At 41.5% G+C, this 17486-nt stretch overlaps 2 protein-coding genes across 11 annotated transcripts in view; both read left to right on the top strand.

Annotated features, from left to right (window-relative positions):
- The window catches only part of SCAI (suppressor of cancer cell invasion), a 50939-nt gene extending 35942 nt beyond the window's left edge, over nucleotides 1-14997 (top strand). For all 5 annotated transcript variants that reach the window (XM_052815902.1, XM_052815904.1, XM_052815903.1 and 2 more), the window contains 6 exons: nucleotides 38-137; nucleotides 617-698; nucleotides 5598-5670; nucleotides 7254-7427; nucleotides 7645-7745; nucleotides 8836-14997. In XM_052815902.1, coding sequence (XP_052671862.1) covers nucleotides 38-137; nucleotides 617-698; nucleotides 5598-5670; nucleotides 7254-7427; nucleotides 7645-7745; nucleotides 8836-8985 — 680 coding nt within the window. In that variant the 3' untranslated portion in view covers nucleotides 8986-14997. The remainder of the gene's footprint in view (nucleotides 1-37; nucleotides 138-616; nucleotides 699-5597; nucleotides 5671-7253; nucleotides 7428-7644; nucleotides 7746-8835) is intronic.
- Nucleotides 14414-17486, top strand: part of GOLGA1 (golgin A1) — a 23786-nt gene continuing 20713 nt past the window's right edge. For 5 of the 6 annotated variants that reach the window (XR_008239427.1, XR_008239428.1, XM_052815896.1 and 2 more), the window contains exons 1-2: nucleotides 14414-14629; nucleotides 15704-16013. Coding sequence is in view for 4 of the 6 variants with exons in the window: in XM_052815896.1 (XP_052671856.1) it covers nucleotides 15879-16013 (135 nt within the window). In the remaining 2 variants the exon portion in view is untranslated. Of the gene's footprint in view, nucleotides 14630-15112; nucleotides 15205-15703; nucleotides 16014-17486 lie in introns of those variants that run through there. The other variant, XM_052815894.1, reaches the window with a different exon arrangement.

The following is a 17486-nucleotide window of genomic DNA, read 5'->3' as shown; positions in this document are numbered from 1 at the left end:
CCTCTGCTAATTTTAGCTTTCTTTTTGCCATGTGTAGGTCCATATGATTTTGGTGGCGTTCTGACAAATAGTAACCGGGACATTATAAATGGGGATGCTATCCACAAGCGAAACCAGTCTTACAAAGAGATGCATTGGTAAGTTTCATGAGTGTGACAACTGCAAATTCAGAAGAATTTGTCTTTAATAGAGAAAAACGCATCAAAGTCTCTTGAATTCAAACTCTTCAGTGCAGGACATCCTAATGTAGATTGGCTTGAAGTTGAACAATTAGAAATGAATATGCAACTCTAAATGATGATTTAAACACTCAAAAAGTATTACTGTGACTTAACGTAAATTCTTTATTACTGGAAAACTTCAAATTAGTGGTGGATGGCATCTCAAGAAGATAAACATCTCTTGTTGGGAAAGAATTAAGTTCAAGAGCCCATATTATAGAGAATACGAAATTAGTTTTGCAGTTACTCTCTGAGGATGAATCTGAGGACTGGGGCATGGGGAATCTGCTTGCTTTTTATCTGGACATGGGCAGCTGTGTGTCTGAGAAGCTTGTGCACTGTCACAGCTTTGCGGCGATTCTAGTGGTCTGTGAAGTGTCCCTTTCTCTTTTCAGTCTTCACCCTGGAGATCTCTACCCTTTCACAAGAAAGCCCCTGTTTATCATTGTGGACTCTTCAAACAGTGTCGCCTATAAGGTAAGGTTCTTGAAGGCAGCTACTCATATGATAGGATACAGTGTCAACCCCTAGTTAGCTTACGCTTTTAACAGGATATTTTTTTAAACAGTTTGTATTCAGTCTTTCTTTTCTTTTGAGGTTGTGCATGCTAGTCAGGATCTGATCCTATGAATAGGAACAAGAAGGAGAAGCACATGAACAGCCGCTCATTGGAAAGTAATAAATCCTCCTGGAGGGAAAAAAGGTTCAAGATTTCCAAGGTCTCTGGTGGGAGGTTTATTTTTGTTATATACCAAAGACAAATCTTGGTGTGTGTGTATGGGGGAGGGAGATAACTAATCTACTTTTTTTTTTTCCAGTCATCCAACACTCAGTTGCTTTTAGCAACAGAAAGGAGTCAAAGCATTGAGCCTGATCTTATAAAACACAGGGTGTCTGTGTCTGAAAAGTATCTGAACCAAGGAAATAACAAGACTCAAATTAGCATCCAGTGTTACTGTAGAGTGGTATATGCTTGGACAATGAGCCTCCTTCCTAGGGGGCTATGGACATACAGTAGAATTACTCCATGCCAAATCACCTTTGAGAATCTGCAATTCGGGTAATAACAGAAGCAGGCAATTTCAATCTCAGTTGCCAGTTGAATCTGGAGAGCATTATGACATTTATTTTATTCATGAATGGGATATTAAGATTGTGCTATATCTGGGTAAAGTGCCACTTCCTTATGTCTTCCTTTTTATAGCTCCATTATGTGCAGTGAGAAAAGTGAACGTTCACAGCTGTATTTCAGAGGAGGAATAGGGACGTCTAGTGGCCAGATGAACTTGTTCCTTGTTCAGTATCCACAGTCTGTGTAATTTGTTTTAAAGGCATTTGTTGGCCAATGAGAGGTATTGAATCAGTGATCAGTATGATTCAGAATAGTTCTGTATTAAGCCAGGGAACTTTCACCTGACAGTCTTAATAACGATCTAGCCTTTCTGTAGGGTTTTTGGTTTGTTGTATTGTAATGCATTTCAAAGGGCTTTTTAAATACTACTGCATTTAACTTCACTGCACTAGATTTCTGTGCAAATCTGCTTTTTATTAAATTCTCTTCCCCATTTAAAGGGAGGGAAACACAATTAGAATGATTTTACTTGTCTTTCTGAGAAAATGAGGATTTGGTAGGGTTTTATTTTCCTCTGCTCTTTCCTGACATTCATTCCACTATAACAGCAGGGGGGGTTGGTTTTGTTTCAGGGGAAAAAGTGTGGCTTGGGTTTGGTTTTTTGTTTTGTTTTGTTTTACCCCCTTCCTCTCTGGTAGAATTGCTGAAAGATGTCAAGTGGATCAGTTCTGTAAGAGAGAGTAAGGGATTCCTGGTCATCCTTAATTCAAATACAGCTCTGGACATACCAGGGTTCTGTGGACAGCTTAGAGCAAAGGATCTTTTTGAGGTCATGGATTCCCACGTGTAGATTTGTAGCTCTTGTGAGAATAACCATCAAGTGTTTACAGCAGAATTCATTTTTTGTATTACATTTAAATTTGATAGTTGAATTTTCTTTAGATTTTGTGGGCACAGAGTAAGCAAAAACTGTAACCTCCATTTAGTTTCTTTTCCTTGTTCGGCAGTGAACTGACCATCAGTAGTGTAAAACACACCAGTGTTCTGTCTGTTAAGCACACAGAGCAGCTGGTGTGAGAGAAGTCCAGCTCTGCCTGTATATAAGGAGTATAGAAATGTGAGTTTTGGAAATATTTCAGGGCAGGATTATGGAAGTGGCTCCTAGGAGCTCTGACCCAGATCACAAGCATGTGGGCACAACTGTGAGGAAACTAGAAAGACGATGAAGGAGAAAAAAAAAAAGAGCATGGACCCCTACTTAAAAAAAAATAGATTCAGCATTTGAGAACTCACATTCACCTTCACAATCTATTGCCATTGAACCTAGGCAGATAGATATGTGGGGATGGGTTTAGGTGTCTTGTTTTGTTTTCAGCTGAAGGTAGATGGCAGAGCTCTCAATCTCGGTATTTTCTAGCCCTTGTAAATTCGTGTCTGTCATCGTTCTGTGCATGCTTACGTGCTTGGTTCCTGGTTGCCAGAATATACTGGTAGTGCTGTCTGACTATCCTCTGGGTGTGTTGTGAGATGCTTTGTAGACTCAAGCACTGGCACAAACAAAGAGGTTCTGGGCAATTGTGTGAGAAGTTGAAGTTAGTGTGCTGACTTTTTTTCACATGGCTGCTCTGATCTTTTCTGATAGGAGAGTAGCTATCCTGACATTTAAATGTCACTGCTAGCAATACTGGCAGTAACAGCAACTGCTCACACATCTTTTTCTACAGCCCGTTTCTGCTCTCCTGCATGCATTCTCATCCTCTCCCCCTCTCTGGAGGGCTTAAATGGTGATGACTGAAAGTAAGTCCTGCCAGGAAGTGACTTGCCAGTTTGTCAAATCAGCGGCACTTGAACAGCTTCCTCCCATGTATATTTAGCTGAAAGTGGAAGATAACTGCGAATCGAGCATATCTACTTAAAGCCATGATTTTTTTTTTTTTAACACTTCCATTTAAATATAGATGGCTGTGTTCTTGAAGGTTACCACTGTATATGTGGATGAAATAATATTTTTAAGTCAGTATCTTCTTGTAGTTGTGGTTGTCTAAGATTATGGTCAAATGCAAAGTCTTAAAAAAAGCAAACCAAAACAAAAACTTCAGCCAGTAAGAATGCAAGGCCTTTGTCAGTGATGTGGTATAAATACTTAGCTTAGTAAAGCTTACATGTGAAGTGACTTCTTTTGGAAAGAGATGTATATGACATGCATTTTAAAAAGCAGCAATGCTTCTGTTGGAAAACTTGAATACTGAAGTAGAAAAACAGAGTCTATTTTGAAACAAAAATGTGTTTTACCCTTTTTTTGAATTGTCCATGCACTGAAAGGTAGGGCATTCCTTATCCAGAGATGCTACCAACATTTAGACTGCAGGGCAGGTTTTCCTGGTGCACCTTGTGGTCCTCCACTCCAAGCCGTGGCTGTAACATGCTCCTGTTCCTTTGTTGCATGTATGCCCACAGTGCTTTTCTGTGGAAATCAGGAGCGGAGGTGGTGGTGGTGAGTGAATCCTGGTGTTTGCTTGGACTATGGTAGGCAGTTGTGTCTGGGCGAGAGCTGAGACAGGTACCTGGAAGCTTGAGAGCCTTAACCTCCTGGATCTATAGTTTAGATGTAGTGACTGGCATGAGCAGCTGTCTTCAAAGGTTGCGTTCTATGTTAAACCGTGTAGTTTCTCCCCTTTGCAGGACTTACTAGCTATGTTGACTTAACCTCCGCTGGGACAGAGTCCAAAATGATCTCAGGTACTGTCAGTGAGTAATACCTTTCCTGAGATATATGAGTGACCCTTGGTTTTGCTTTATAGCTGTAGGCAGTGTTTAATTGCATTGTCATTTTTACTGATGGAGTATATGGAAAGTCTGCTTTAGTCTCTAACTGGGTGATAGAAGATAGAATTCAACATGTGAATCTGCTTGTGAATACTAAGCTTACGTGTTACTTGAGAACATGTAACCTGTCGGCGTGTATTCGGCTCAAACTGGCAACGTCTGGGGTGACTTCTGGAGTTTTAAATGTTTCTTTATAGTACTGGGTTGGCCTGCAGTTACTGTCTTCATGATAATAGTCTTTGTTTCTTCATTAGAGACCAAACCTTAGTATCTAGCATTATAACTCTCACTTGGGCTTTTAAAGAAATAGAAGAGGTTTTAGGACTAGTCAACACTCTGTCAGATATGGGAATGTTTTATTTTGATTAGACTAGATTACTATCTTTAGTATTTAGCAGACTTAGATTAAATTAATTCAGTGAAACTAATTTAATTGAAATATACTACCCAGAAGGGAAATTCCATTTGAATTAAGCAGAAACCAGAAGAAATTAAAAAATTAGCTTTTTGATGATTCTACACAAGCAAATACTTCTGGTGATGTATACCTTACATTCGTAACCTGCCAATTTTAAGAATATAATCTACAGACATGTGTGTTGCACTCATGCTCTGGATGCATGGTTTGAATGTGTGCTCTGATAGGATGCAGACATGATCATTTACATTTTCTATGGCTTTGCAAGCCTTCAGCTTTAAGAAGGCTGTTTTGGTGAGACATATGACAGCTAATGAGGTTGTGTAAATGATTTTTTTTTTTTTTTTCCTTGGTGATAATTATTACCAATCAGTATACCTACCAGACAGATACACAGTAGGACTGTTATCAGGTAAATGTTGGTGAAACTGGACAACGGTGTCGTTTGAGGTTTCTGGAGAAATTTGTGTCCAACAGGACACTTAGGCAATATTTAAGGTGCTGGTGGAAGGCGCATTAAATTAGTATTGTAAAATGAGGGTTCAGTATAGCAGATGTTAAGGTTATGACATACTTGCTGCAAAGGAATCTTATTTTAAAACTTTTCTTCACTGGGCTCTTCTGTTACACCAGAAATAGTTCCTCCTGCTAGAAAGAAGAGGGGAAAGAAATTACTTTGACTGGATAGTTCAGTTGGTATTGAGGAAAGACGCTAGATCTATTTTGACCTGAAAGCCAATGGCTTTCACTCTTACTGCAGAACATGATTTTTTTTCAAGTACTGTATTACTACTGAAAGCTGTATTTTCATGAAATTAGTGTCTGCTGTCAGTAGCAGTGAAATGAGAGAATTATAATTCCTTTAAAATGCAATGGGTTATATTCCTTCTATGCTGTGATCTATGAGCAAGTCAATTTGTCAGCCTCACTGCCAATGCTGAACTGTGTGATGGGCATTAGTGTGTTTTCTGGCATTACTAGCCTTTGTACTCTTAACCTGCTGAATATTCAAAAGCAAGCAAAGTGACCATCAATACTTCAAAATTCTTATCTGTTACAGAATTTCACAAACTTATTTGGACAACCATTGGTGTGCTTGCTTTCTCCAACAGCATATCCAAAAGCATTACAAGGTATGTGTAGTATTGCATTTCCTAACAAGTTGCCATTGCATCATATATTTATCCCAAACAAATATAACTTAGATTCTTCATGAAAAGATAGCTTTTCATCACTATGTAATACCTAAATAAGATTAACGTTTCCTGAAGTAGTACGATAAAGTTTAGTTACTGTTTATGGCAAATAATTTATTCTAACAATGATGATATTTCTACGGATAGCTTCAACAAGTGCTAGGAGGCAAAGTCTCTCCTACATGGAGACTCAGAAAATTGCCAGTGCAGTGCTGGAGCGATGATGATGATTAGCACTTTGGGTAGCTTTATTAGTCCCAGAAGGTGAGCAGAGTCAGTTTAAGGCATCAACTTTTAAATGCCAGGTGTAGAGCAAAATCTTCTCAGATCTTGTTCTGATTTTGGAGGGTAAGTTAAAGAAAACTGTTGGCTTTGTAAGCCCTGAGAAGGTGCATTTATAGTAGGAACAGGCAATGAAACATTATGTTCTTCAGTCCTTGTGACTACTATAAAATATAAATCATTCCAGACTTTCTCATTGGAATTTGCCACGTTAAGCGTATTATCCATCACAGAGACAAGTACAAAGGTCTAGCTTAAGCCACATAGAGTGATGTTAGGCAAGTATCATGAAAGAATGTGCAAGAAGTGGAAGCTTCTCATTTGTTTTGAAACTATTCCTGTTATTTAGCTGAAACTTAAGTAGAAAATAAGTACTGTAATAATGAATCCTGTTTAAACAGAAACTCTGAAAAATAGAACTAACTTTATAAAATGCTGGATGCTTATATTGTGTTCATGGAACAGTCAGGAAAGTCATGCTGTAGTTCTGGAGCAGTGCTACACTGTACACTACAGCATCATGCAGAGACTTCTTAGCTGAACCTAATTGAGCCCCTGTGTCACTATAGCATTATACCATGCATGCTGTGTGCCCAAGTCCTGGAAAAAAACCCAAATGCACCAAAACAAGTCAGTAATCCTTGCTGACGAGGAAGTGGCCTTACCATTTAGGCACATGATTTTATGTGCATTGCCTTTCTTTTTGACTTCCCAGTTAATTGAGATAAAGCTTGGACCCCTGTCTATCATGTTGAACTGCATGGAGTAAATGAGCTTTAGGATATTGTGATGCCCAACAAAGGGCAACTATGTAGACTTCGGGGGGTGTGTGTATAGGTTCAACTGCCTGTTTTTTTGAATGGAATAAGAATGTCCATGTTTAATACTTCTCTTTAGTATTTATAATCAGTATCTTCTGTCGGTTGTTTCAGTTATGACTTTTGTGTTCAAGTTATGTGCTCAAAATGAAGACATAGGCCTCCCATGATTCATGAGAAAATCTCATTTCTGTTGGTGTTAATACAAATCTCCAGTAAGCCTTTATTGCTAGTCATTGCATCATCTTGAGGCCAGATCTGCCACAAGAGGAGAGAAGATGTAACTAACACAGAGGAGTAGTTCCTCTGTTACAGAATTTAGTGGGTGAGCAACTTCATTCAGTGGTAGGGACAGCTTTTCAGTTTCCTGTGTCAAATGTATCTCTTTGTCTATTGATTTTTTTTTTTTTTTTTTTTTAGATCAGTCTCAGCGGGGTAGCCTCTTCACACTCTTTCTGAACAATCCTTTAATGGCATTCCTGTTTGTCTCTGGATTATCAAGCATGCGCAGAGGATTGTGGGAGAAGTGTCAAGATTACCTTAGAAAAATCAACCGAGATATTGCCCAACTGCTGACCCACTCACGATCCATAGGTACATGCCTAAAGATGCACAACTGAACCTTAGCGTGCTGCTTAAGCAGATGCTGTTTTTTCTTGCTCAGCCTTTTGAAAGGACAGAATAGTGAATAAGGGGAATGCACAAGAATTTGTAGTGCTTTCCCCCAAGTCTCTCTCCGTTTTGTTTTTTTTTCTCTTGTTTTGTTTTTTTAAAGCCTTTCTAAACTGAGTTTTCTTTGCCTTCTCTACAGATCAGTCCTTTCTTCAATTTTTTGGGGATGAATTTCTTCGCTTGCTTCTAACAAGATTTATCTTCTGTTCGGCTACTATGAGGATGCACAAAATTTTCCGGGTATGCAGGGATATCTGTCCCTTTGTGAGAATGACAGTCCAGTGCATATAAAACTGCACTGCCTCAGGATGGAAGGGTCTTAGGGCTAAGCATATCTCTGTGACTTCAGAAAGATAACTGATGCTCACATGCTAATGCTTACAGCTTGTATTGAATCTGTGCCTTTGTACTTTGACTTGCTGAAGCCTTATTCTTCTACATAAGTAGCAGACACACTCTAATTCATTTATGTCACTCTGAACAGCCTTGTCTGCTAGAAAAATTCCTCTTAATAATTCAAGATTATTATTTCTACACAACTAAAAAGGTGTAGAACAAGAATATAAGAGGAAGTGAGGAGGAGTGGAACGTTATTGCTGGAATGTATTCTAGTGTGAATGGATTTTGAAAGGTCTTTGAAGTGTAAATGAATAAGCTAAGCAGGAAGGTGGTATTTTCCCTCCCTGTTGGTTAATGCTGTGCCAACAGTGAAGTTTGCTTCTGGATCTACACCATTTTATATATGTGAGTCTTGGCATATAAACTGCCTGCTCCATTTTAAACACTACAGAAAAAAATTGCAGTTGAAGCACAGAAAGGTACAGTATTCATCTTGTTTAACTGCAGACATCTAGTAGCTTTCCAAGCCTAAGTTAGCTACCTAGGCTTCTTTGATATCAGGGAAAAGAAGCATGTCTTCTGATAGTGGGGATAGATTTGCCCTCAGTGTCTTAGATACTTGTTTTAGGATGAGATGAATCTCCCACTGGAGATGCTTACATGTCTATAATTTCAAGAAATGAACTCCAGCGTAGTAGGTAAGTATATGTGAAGTCCTTTTGTCTTTTTTTGGTGGCTTTTTTTCCCTTTTTTTGCCAGGCTTCTGTGAACATATTATTAGCCATCTTAGATGAATGGGCATTTGTATTGCCACTATGACCATCTCTGAGTCAACGGAAAGAGAAAACTGAAAATGCTAGAATATTTTCTCTCTATGTGGCATGCTGAACAGATTAGGATACCTCTTAGGTGAAACTGGCCTTTTGCAATCTTTGTAAAGGGTGTAAAAATAAATGAATGTCTGATTCTCTTTGTTTTCACTGTCATCTAGCAGGAGACTCGAAATTATCCAGAATCTTATCCTCAACTGCCAAGAGATGAAACGGTGGAGAATCCTCACCTCCAAAAGCACATTTTGGAGCTGGCTTCCATACTGGATGTTAGGAATGTTTTCCTGGAAAACACCCTCGATGACTATTAAAAGAAACTGTCTTACTGCAAAGGGGTTTCCCTGGCCACAGATTTTGAATGGTGCAGTTTTATAATGTGAAAATCATAAAAGGAAGTACTTGATTTTATTTTTAAATTTAGGACCATTATTTTAAAAAGTAATACTAAACAGCTGTTAGTTTAGCTGTTCCATTCTGTATGGGGTCAATTTTATAAGCAGAAGTTTTCATGTCTTTTAAATGTTAAACTAAAGAATCACTAGAGGTTTATTTCTGGTCTTGTGGCTATCAACCACATTTCCAACAGCTGATCCTAAGCATAGAAGTATTATTGGTTACCTTTAGCCCACATTTGTGGAAATCCTTTATTTTTATACAATTTTAAGAAATTGGAAAAAATCAATAGAAAAACAATATTTTATCCCCAAAGAGTCTGGATTTGAAATGGTAAAGATGGAACCACATAGTGCAAACCAACAATAGCAATAAAACAGAGTCCTTCGTAAATATATTTTTGCAGTCTTAGGCAAGTAAGTAGACAAAACTGTGGACAATTAAGTTGCATTTGGAGCAGTGGGTTTGAAGTGAAGTTGTAAAGATACTTAATGCTCCCTATAAATTTGACACAGCAATTTTATATATGAACTTTGTACTGCTGGCCAAGGACACAATTTCCACTCTGCCTGATTGAGTAGATGGTTAGCAGATGAACAAATTGCAAAACTAAGAAAGCTAGCCCCCATCTCTCACTGTAATATGGGTCATCTTGCCATTTGTATTGCTGCCACAGTTTTCCAGGAGGAGGGGGCATTCTTCATTTTGAGGTACTAGATGGAATTACATTTCCAGCAGGTGTTAATCCCTCCTTTCCATGTGTGGATGGAATGTGTGGCTCCCACAGTGTTACCAGTCCCTGATAGGAGCTGAAAGAATGTCCCGTATAGTGCTGAATACGAGCCCTTCCTATCACTCATTTATCTGACCAATCTGTGCTGGATCCCTGTGCCTGAGGAGAGATGCTGATGCTCCTCTTGCAGGTTAAACAAAGTGTGTGCTGCCATAAAGCCCTGTTAATGTTTTGCATGCCCACCATTGCATCTCAGTCCTATCTTTGAACCAGTAAAACTGAGGGACTGTAATTATGTGTGGCAGCACTATAGGATCCCTCAGCCCATAATGCTCAGTCTGGGTACATTAAGGAGTAGAGTGGCCTTTGTAAAGACACTTGCTGGAGAAGGCTGTTCTGACTGCTGGGAAAACTTGCTGACTCGTTTGGACTGTAGTGCCTTCCTTGCAGAGCTACAGGACCTCTTGCAACTCCTGACAGTGAAAGTGTGAGCAACAAGAAGGAAATGAAAATATTTTAAACTATTAAATGAAAAAGTCTATTGTCACTGTTCCATGAGCTGCTAGAAAAGAAGTGAAAGGACAAGTCTGATCAGTGCTTTTATGTTGAACCCAGCCATGTTTCTATTTTTAGAGATGCAGAACTTGGTGACTACCAGAGTATCATGGTAGGCCTGTTTGGAATGCCATCGTACAAGGTCTGATCTAGTCAGCCGGAATAGCGAAGGGCAGCAGGTCAGCACTGGTGGACCCCATTCAGCTGAGGAGAGCACAGGATGGACCAGTAAGAATCACTGGAGTGTAGCTGGGAGGTTTGCATGAAGGTTCTTTGTAGCTGGGCTGAAGCTTATGCCATCCAGTCTTTAATTTCCCAAGGGTAAAAATTTCTATGAATGCTAGTGTTTGTTCTCAGCAGTCTTGAAGCTGGTATATTGAGCCCCCCACCACTTGGTGCTGCTCTTCTTTGGACTATGGCAGGACTTCATTACCTGGGATGTGGAGTTTATTTTAAAGAGTGTGTGTTTGTGTGTGTGCATGTGTATTCTAGGCGTTTGTGTGTATATGTACAATACGCATACATCTACTGGCTGGTGTAAATTGTAAATATGTATATATGTATAGGTACTTGTATATGTATTAAAAAGAATGAAACAGTACAATGTCTATATACAAAATTTATATATACACACATACGCCATTTTGGGTGCATTCCACAAGGTGTTGCAGATCATTTGTGGTTGTAGTAAAGGTTATGGTTCTTCTGCCATTGTAATTTGCTGTTTCCACTTGGACCTTGACATAATTCATAACTGATTTCAGGTACAGGAGGCCTTAGTTAGCCAGGGGAATGAGTACTCCTGTATGTATTACAGTGATACAATTAATGTATTCTTAACTGTGAAGCTGATGATCTGCCTTTCTGGTAGGAGGTCCCCAGTTATTAAAACGTGGGATTGTATGTAGAAGCTAGAGATACGGAAAGCCTTTAATGCAGCAGCAAGTGAGAGACGGGTTATCTCTTGGCCTGCCTGCTGTTCCTCCACCAGCAGTGTTCAACTTGCATGGAAAAGGGGAATTTAATTTTCCCCAGCTCACTGCCTTCCAACCAAATGCTTTTGTTTTGCTTTAGCTTTTGCTTTGATGAAGCTATTCTCATTTTGGTTCCGTATATCTGGAAAAGAGTGTGCTATTTCTAAGCATAGGAGTGATGATGCTTACATTAGTGTGGGCTGGTCAACCTCTGTGGTGGGACGTTGCTTGTCAGCTGCCTGGGAAAGCCTGGGCAGACCCAGTCTTCATTTTAGCTGGGCTGAAGCAAGGATTCCTTGCTTGTGATCTAAGAGGCTTCTAATCCACTTTGCAGCCCTGAGAAGAGGTTCTTTTTGCTAGTTACCAAGGTAGATCTAATGAGAGGAGAATGCACTTTTTAAAAAAACAAAACAAAAATACCTGAAGAAGCTAGAATGTAGGAGGAGAATATAAGGCCTTGAAAATTAGTTCAGAAGTTGAACTTATCAGTGATGACTGTCCAAGCCAAAAATTCATTCTTGAGGTCCCTCATTCTCTTCTTACCTACTGACCTTTTGTTCAGACGTATGCTGCTGGCAGGGATATTCAAAGATAAAGATTTCACTCCTGTTGTGTCGGTAGCAGTACGAAATCGTACTTTGTAAGCAAAAGGCTGACACCTTCTGTCTGCTGTAGCTGTAGATAGGATGAGTATCTGGTCTTGGATTTTGAGCCAGCCCCCTCCCTTCCCACCCAAAGCAACTGCATTCAAGATGAAAATACTCGTATTTTCCCCTCCAAGTAAAAGCTTGTCTTGCTTGAACTTACTAAGTCATTCTAAACTTGTGCTACTGTGTACTGTGTGCTATGGTCGTAGGTACCTTCTCGATGTATGCTTGTGTGTACTGAAGAAAAATTTGGTTTATGTATCTAGCAGTCCTCAGTGTGGAAGCGAAGCAAAGACTGAACCATTTTTAAGTGAGAAGAGAACAAATCCTTTTGTTCTCAGGCCTAATGCCTTCCCTCTTGTCTCGCTCTCCCTTTCTCCATATATCTTTATTGCTTATGTTAGCAGAGAAGACTTGCCACCACCAGGCAATATCAAATTAAAGGGGTAAATTCTGTATGTAATACATTGAGAGGAGAATTTGATCTGGACTTAATGTGTCCTTACTGGACTACTTCTGCCTAGCTCCCTACTGCATGTGATACGTTCAAATGAATCCTGCTCCCACAGTAGGCACCTCAGTTTGTACTCCTGTTCAAACTGGCTTTAGAACACCTAGCCAAAGTTACTGCTGTTGCCTTTTGTTTTTTCCCCTTTGACTTTTCAAAATAACAATGACAGGGGAATACAGGGTTATGAGTCTTTAATACTCCATTTTTTAATTACTCTCGGGATGCGATGTGTCATTTTGCTTCATGTGCAAGCTAAATGGAGCACTGACTTCTGTGAGCTCTGCAAACTGGACTTGCTCCCTGGAGTGCTTTCCTGAGAAGTTTCAGGGTCGTTCGTTTGGGTAGTTCATCAAAATAATATCCGTCAAGTCATGACTTACAAAACCCCTCAAGCCTGTTCCCCAGAGAGATGTGCAGAGATGTCTTTTAAGGATCATAGGAAATAAATAGATGGGGGGGACAGAAAATTAGGCTTCAAATAATAATCTTCAAGAGCTACAGCTTCAGTAGCTCTGGTCAGGCTTCTCCTCTAAGGTCGGGATGAAAGTGCCACTCCAAGATTCATGCCTGGCATGCTGTTGTGAAGCACCTCCCCTGCCCCGCCACCCTTCCTAGTGCTGTAACTCCATGCTGTGCTTCAAGTCTGCTTTTTCCTGAAAGCTAAAAAGCTTAGAATCTGTCTGAACAACTTTTTTGTCTTGAGGCTTCTTTTGTAAAAGCTTTATCTATGTTAGATTCTTCAGTAACTGTTCTGACTACAGATCACCAATGATAGCAGTGGCAGAGCCCTCATTTAGTCCTGCCTGTTCCATGTGAAGTGGCTGCTTTGTGTCCGTAGCTGATTTGTGGTGGCTGCTGCTGCTCCTGGGGCTGAGGGAGCTCTGCAGGCAGTAACAGCAACAGTAATCTTACAAACAAGGGAAAAAATCTGATATATGAATCTGAAAGCTGCCCTGTGCAACTCGGTAACATTAGACTAGCTGCAGTCAGCCTCTGTGTGAGGGATACTGGTGCAGAGGACAGGGGCAAAGATGTCCAGAGCAGAGAGATGATACATTTCTGAGGTGGCTCTCTTACATTTTTAGTATCTTTGACTTTTAGAGCAATACTGTGTCTGTGACCAAATGTATTGCAAGTGCTTTGAAGATTTGGATGTCCAGAAATAGAGCAGGGGAGGAACACATAAGACACACGTTATCTGCTTTATATTTAGGAGTGAAAGTAAGCCACTTTTTTTTTTTTTTTTTCCCCCTCCAAGCCATTACTCTGCCAAGGCAGAGGAGATTTAGTTCAAGATTTCTGAAGTTGAGTGATCTTCTGGGGGACTAAAGACTGCCTCTGAATTCCTGTTGACGACTTAATGTACCAGCTGCCCAGATGCACGCATTATGTTTTGCTCTTAAAGAACCTGGTTTCATTCACATCGAGACCAGACTTCAATGCAACTTGCTGGCCCAAAGGAGCCCCTGAGCAGTGCAGATCTTACCAGATCTAGTAAGAGCAGCTGTTCCTGCAAGAATAAAAGCCTGTTGCGAGTACCTGCCCCACTGACTTTGCAGATTTCTTTTGGCACGTGTTCGTTAATACTGAGAAGTGGTAAGTGACTTGTTAGGAGCAGGATTCTGCCTCACGCAGGCTGAAAAGCACAAGTTGCTTCTGCCCTGGGCAAGGCTCAGCGAGAAGGACAAGGGGAATGCAGGCGGGAGAGGGAGGGAGCGTTCTGGAAACGCAGAGGAACTGTGCCTCGGAGAGTCCCTCTGCAGAGGCAAGAGAAGCGTTTTGCCTCTCTGAGAATCAGATTATTTATTACCAAAAGTAATTTTATAGTGAATTGGTTTAAAGTTATTTTACAGCCATGTGCCTGTATATCATATTTTGGTAAAAACAGATATTTTACTTAAAATATAGTTATATAAATAAACTTTTTTGGAGCAAATAGACTTTTTTTGCAGGGGATCTGTAAATCGCCGAAGCGATGCACTACCAGAAACTGTTCTGCCATTGTTCTTGGTGTCTTTGGGAGGAAAGAAGTATGTTTGTATTACTGCTGGAAATTTCGGGGGAAAAGTAAAAGCTAAGACGAAAATGAGAAGAACTGCTGTTAACTCCATTTCAGAAACGACCACCTGACTTTCCACCGTGGTTTGTATTAGTACTAAAAGCCGAAAGGCAAGGCCTGCTTCCTGCTGCCCCCCCCCCCCCTTCAGCCTTTTCCAGTGAATTTCGAGGAGATTTCTGTACGCTTCTGTTTCCCTCAGCGGCCCCCCGTCCCGCTGTCCCTCTGGTTTTGCTGTGTACGAGCCGTTCGCTGTTCCTCTCTGTATCTCGGGGTCGGCGGGCACCGGGGGCTGCTCTACCCCGCCCCCCGCCGCCGGGGGAGGGCTCTGCCGTTCGCCGGGCGCTGTTCGTGTTCCCGCACGTGTAATTCTTTGCCTGTTGTCAGAACTACCTTGCCTTTCCGGCCGTGTCCGAGGAGTTTATCGTTAATAAACTGTGGCAAATGCTTGTAACGAGGAGGCTGCTCCGGGGCGGGGCGGGGCGGCGGGCGGGACGAGCGGGGCCGGCGTTCGGGCCCGCCCCACCGCGCCTGCGCAGCGGCTCGCGCTGCTTCCGCACCGCGCGGCGCTTCCGGGTCAGCGTCGCCAGCGGAAGCGGCGGCTGAGGCGGCGGCGGCGGCCCGGGGGTCCCGGCGGCGAGGCCAGGCCAGGCCATGGGCGGTGAGGGCGGGAGGGGGGCCGGCGGGGCGGGGTAGGGCAGGCCGCGGAGCTGGGCTGGGGACCAGGGGGGTGGCGGGGCCGGGCCGGGCCGCAGCGCTCGGTCAGGGGCCGCGGGTGAGCGGCGGCGGGTCCTCGGCTACCTCAGAGCAGGGCAGCAGCCGCCGGGGACCGGGCTGCCCCGAGCTTCCCTGGCCCTTGGGTGGGGGCCGGGCTGCGGAGACCCGCCGGGCTGCGGAGACTCACCCGCTCCCGCAGCGGAGGCCGGCCCCGGCCGCTGCTTGTCCCGGGGGGGGTGGGGGGGTGGGCAGCGTGCCGCGGAACACGGTCACGGTTGGGGTTTGTTTGGGTTTTGGGGTTTTTTTTTAAAGGGTTCTGCTCTGGGTGACTCTCTTCTTAGGTTATTATAACAGGTGTGCTATTAAAAGGCATTTAGTTATTTTTAAATGCTTAATATGGGTAGAAATTTTTAGTGTGGAAACTATATCTCTTTAATTTGCAGGTACTGTTAGGCTATGAAGGCTTTAATGGAACTAGAAATGCAATAAAACAGTGGATGAGGCATGAAATTAAATTTCAGCGTCTGGAAGCTTTAAACAGAGTGTCAGTATATTAAACATATTGGAGCTACTGGGCTTGCAAAGTACCTGGATATTTCCATGCTATAGAGCAGTAAAATGTTTGCGAAACTGAAGAAGAAGATAGCTGAAGAGGCAGCTATTGCTCCCAGACCAGGAGGAGCTGCCAGGATACCCAGGTCTGTTAGCAAGGAGTCAATTACGTCTGTGGGAGCAGACTCCGGAGATGACTTTGTAAGTTACACCTTGCTTTGAATTTTGATTTCTCTTGCAGCATTTCTCTTATGGTTTTACAGACAACCATTTTAAGTCTAGCGTATGAGCTGAATACGTATTGTGGTGTCTTTGTAGGTGTGCATCTTAATGCATAAATGAATCACTAGCTCGAATAAACTTAAATACTGAAGAGAAAATATTTGTGTGAGCCATGGTAGTTACCAGGAGGCTTATATTCCCATGTAAACATGAGTAACAAAGCTATCTCAATACAGAACATTCTTAAACACACATAAAATATTGAATAAAGCTGTAGTAACGTGTAAGGTACCTATCTGTAAAATTAATTACTGAAACAGTAGGAAAGCAAGCCAGGCACTGGTTAGCTATCATTGTACCATGGACCTGCGTTTACCTCTTGGCTTCCTGGTGCTTTTCCTACCCAAGCATATTGTTAATGTCACTGCCAAGAACGTGTATGCAGTTTTGTTGCACTCAAAACCATTGTAGTTCCTCCGACGTCTGGTTTAAATTCTCTTTCATTATAAAGTGTTTTTTAAGCAAGTGGTATCATTCCAGGAGCGTATGGGTTAAATGAAACCCTGTAATGCTCTGGCACCTCTGCCCCTTGATGGCGATCATGTTTTTGAAAACCTGGATTAAGACACAGTGTCGCACCACTGTTGGAGCCAACAGTTGGAGCTGTATTGCAGCAAGTTGCTTTATTGTTCTGTTTTGCTGTCTGCAAAATGGAGAAGTTATTTACACAGTTGAGTTTCAACTCCTTTTTTTTCTGAAGTTCAGCTGACATTACAGTTCTGTTAAGCAGAAGGTTGGAGCTCCTGATGTTTAAATACATTTTACAATGGAAATATATTAGTCTTGTGTTTTTCTGAATTTTTTTTGCACTTAAATTCTCATGTAGAAATTTCATTCACCGTCTTGCAAGTTTAGAGAACAGAAAACAATGACGGTAGCTGAAGTCTTGAATGGTTTTCAGAAAACCTCCAAGAATTAGTTGTTTTAGCAATATTCATTTAACTGCTCTTACTATTGATTTTTATGGAGCAAAAAAAACCCCATAAAGAATCATAAGTCAGTTATACGGTGGATTTTGCATGGAGAGACCATTGCATGGAAAGACTACTGCATTAGTGCTTATGTGAGCTTATCCCACCTGAAGAGCGTTACTGTTTCTGTTCTACTTAGTTTCTCAGAAGACTTTTGCTTTGACACATCCTGAAACCTGTACTGTAGAGCCTGATTTCCCCCCCGCCCTTAGTGATTCCATTATGCCGCCATCTCAGTGATCAGTTTGAACAACTAGTTTTCAGTATAGCTTCTTTTAAAAGCATTGTATTTCATGGAACAGGCTAGCATTGCAGAGCTGACTATTTAAGCCCTTACTGTTTTTCTTCTTCAGCATTTTTTACACATTCTGCTGTGCTAGTACAACTTTCCCCTTTATGTGAAAAACTGAAGCATTATTTC

Source organism: Harpia harpyja, chromosome 19, assembly GCF_026419915.1.
Source record: "Harpia harpyja isolate bHarHar1 chromosome 19, bHarHar1 primary haplotype, whole genome shotgun sequence".
NCBI lineage: Eukaryota > Metazoa > Chordata > Aves > Accipitriformes > Accipitridae > Harpia > Harpia harpyja.
This window is presented reverse-complemented; position numbering and strand designations above follow the sequence as displayed.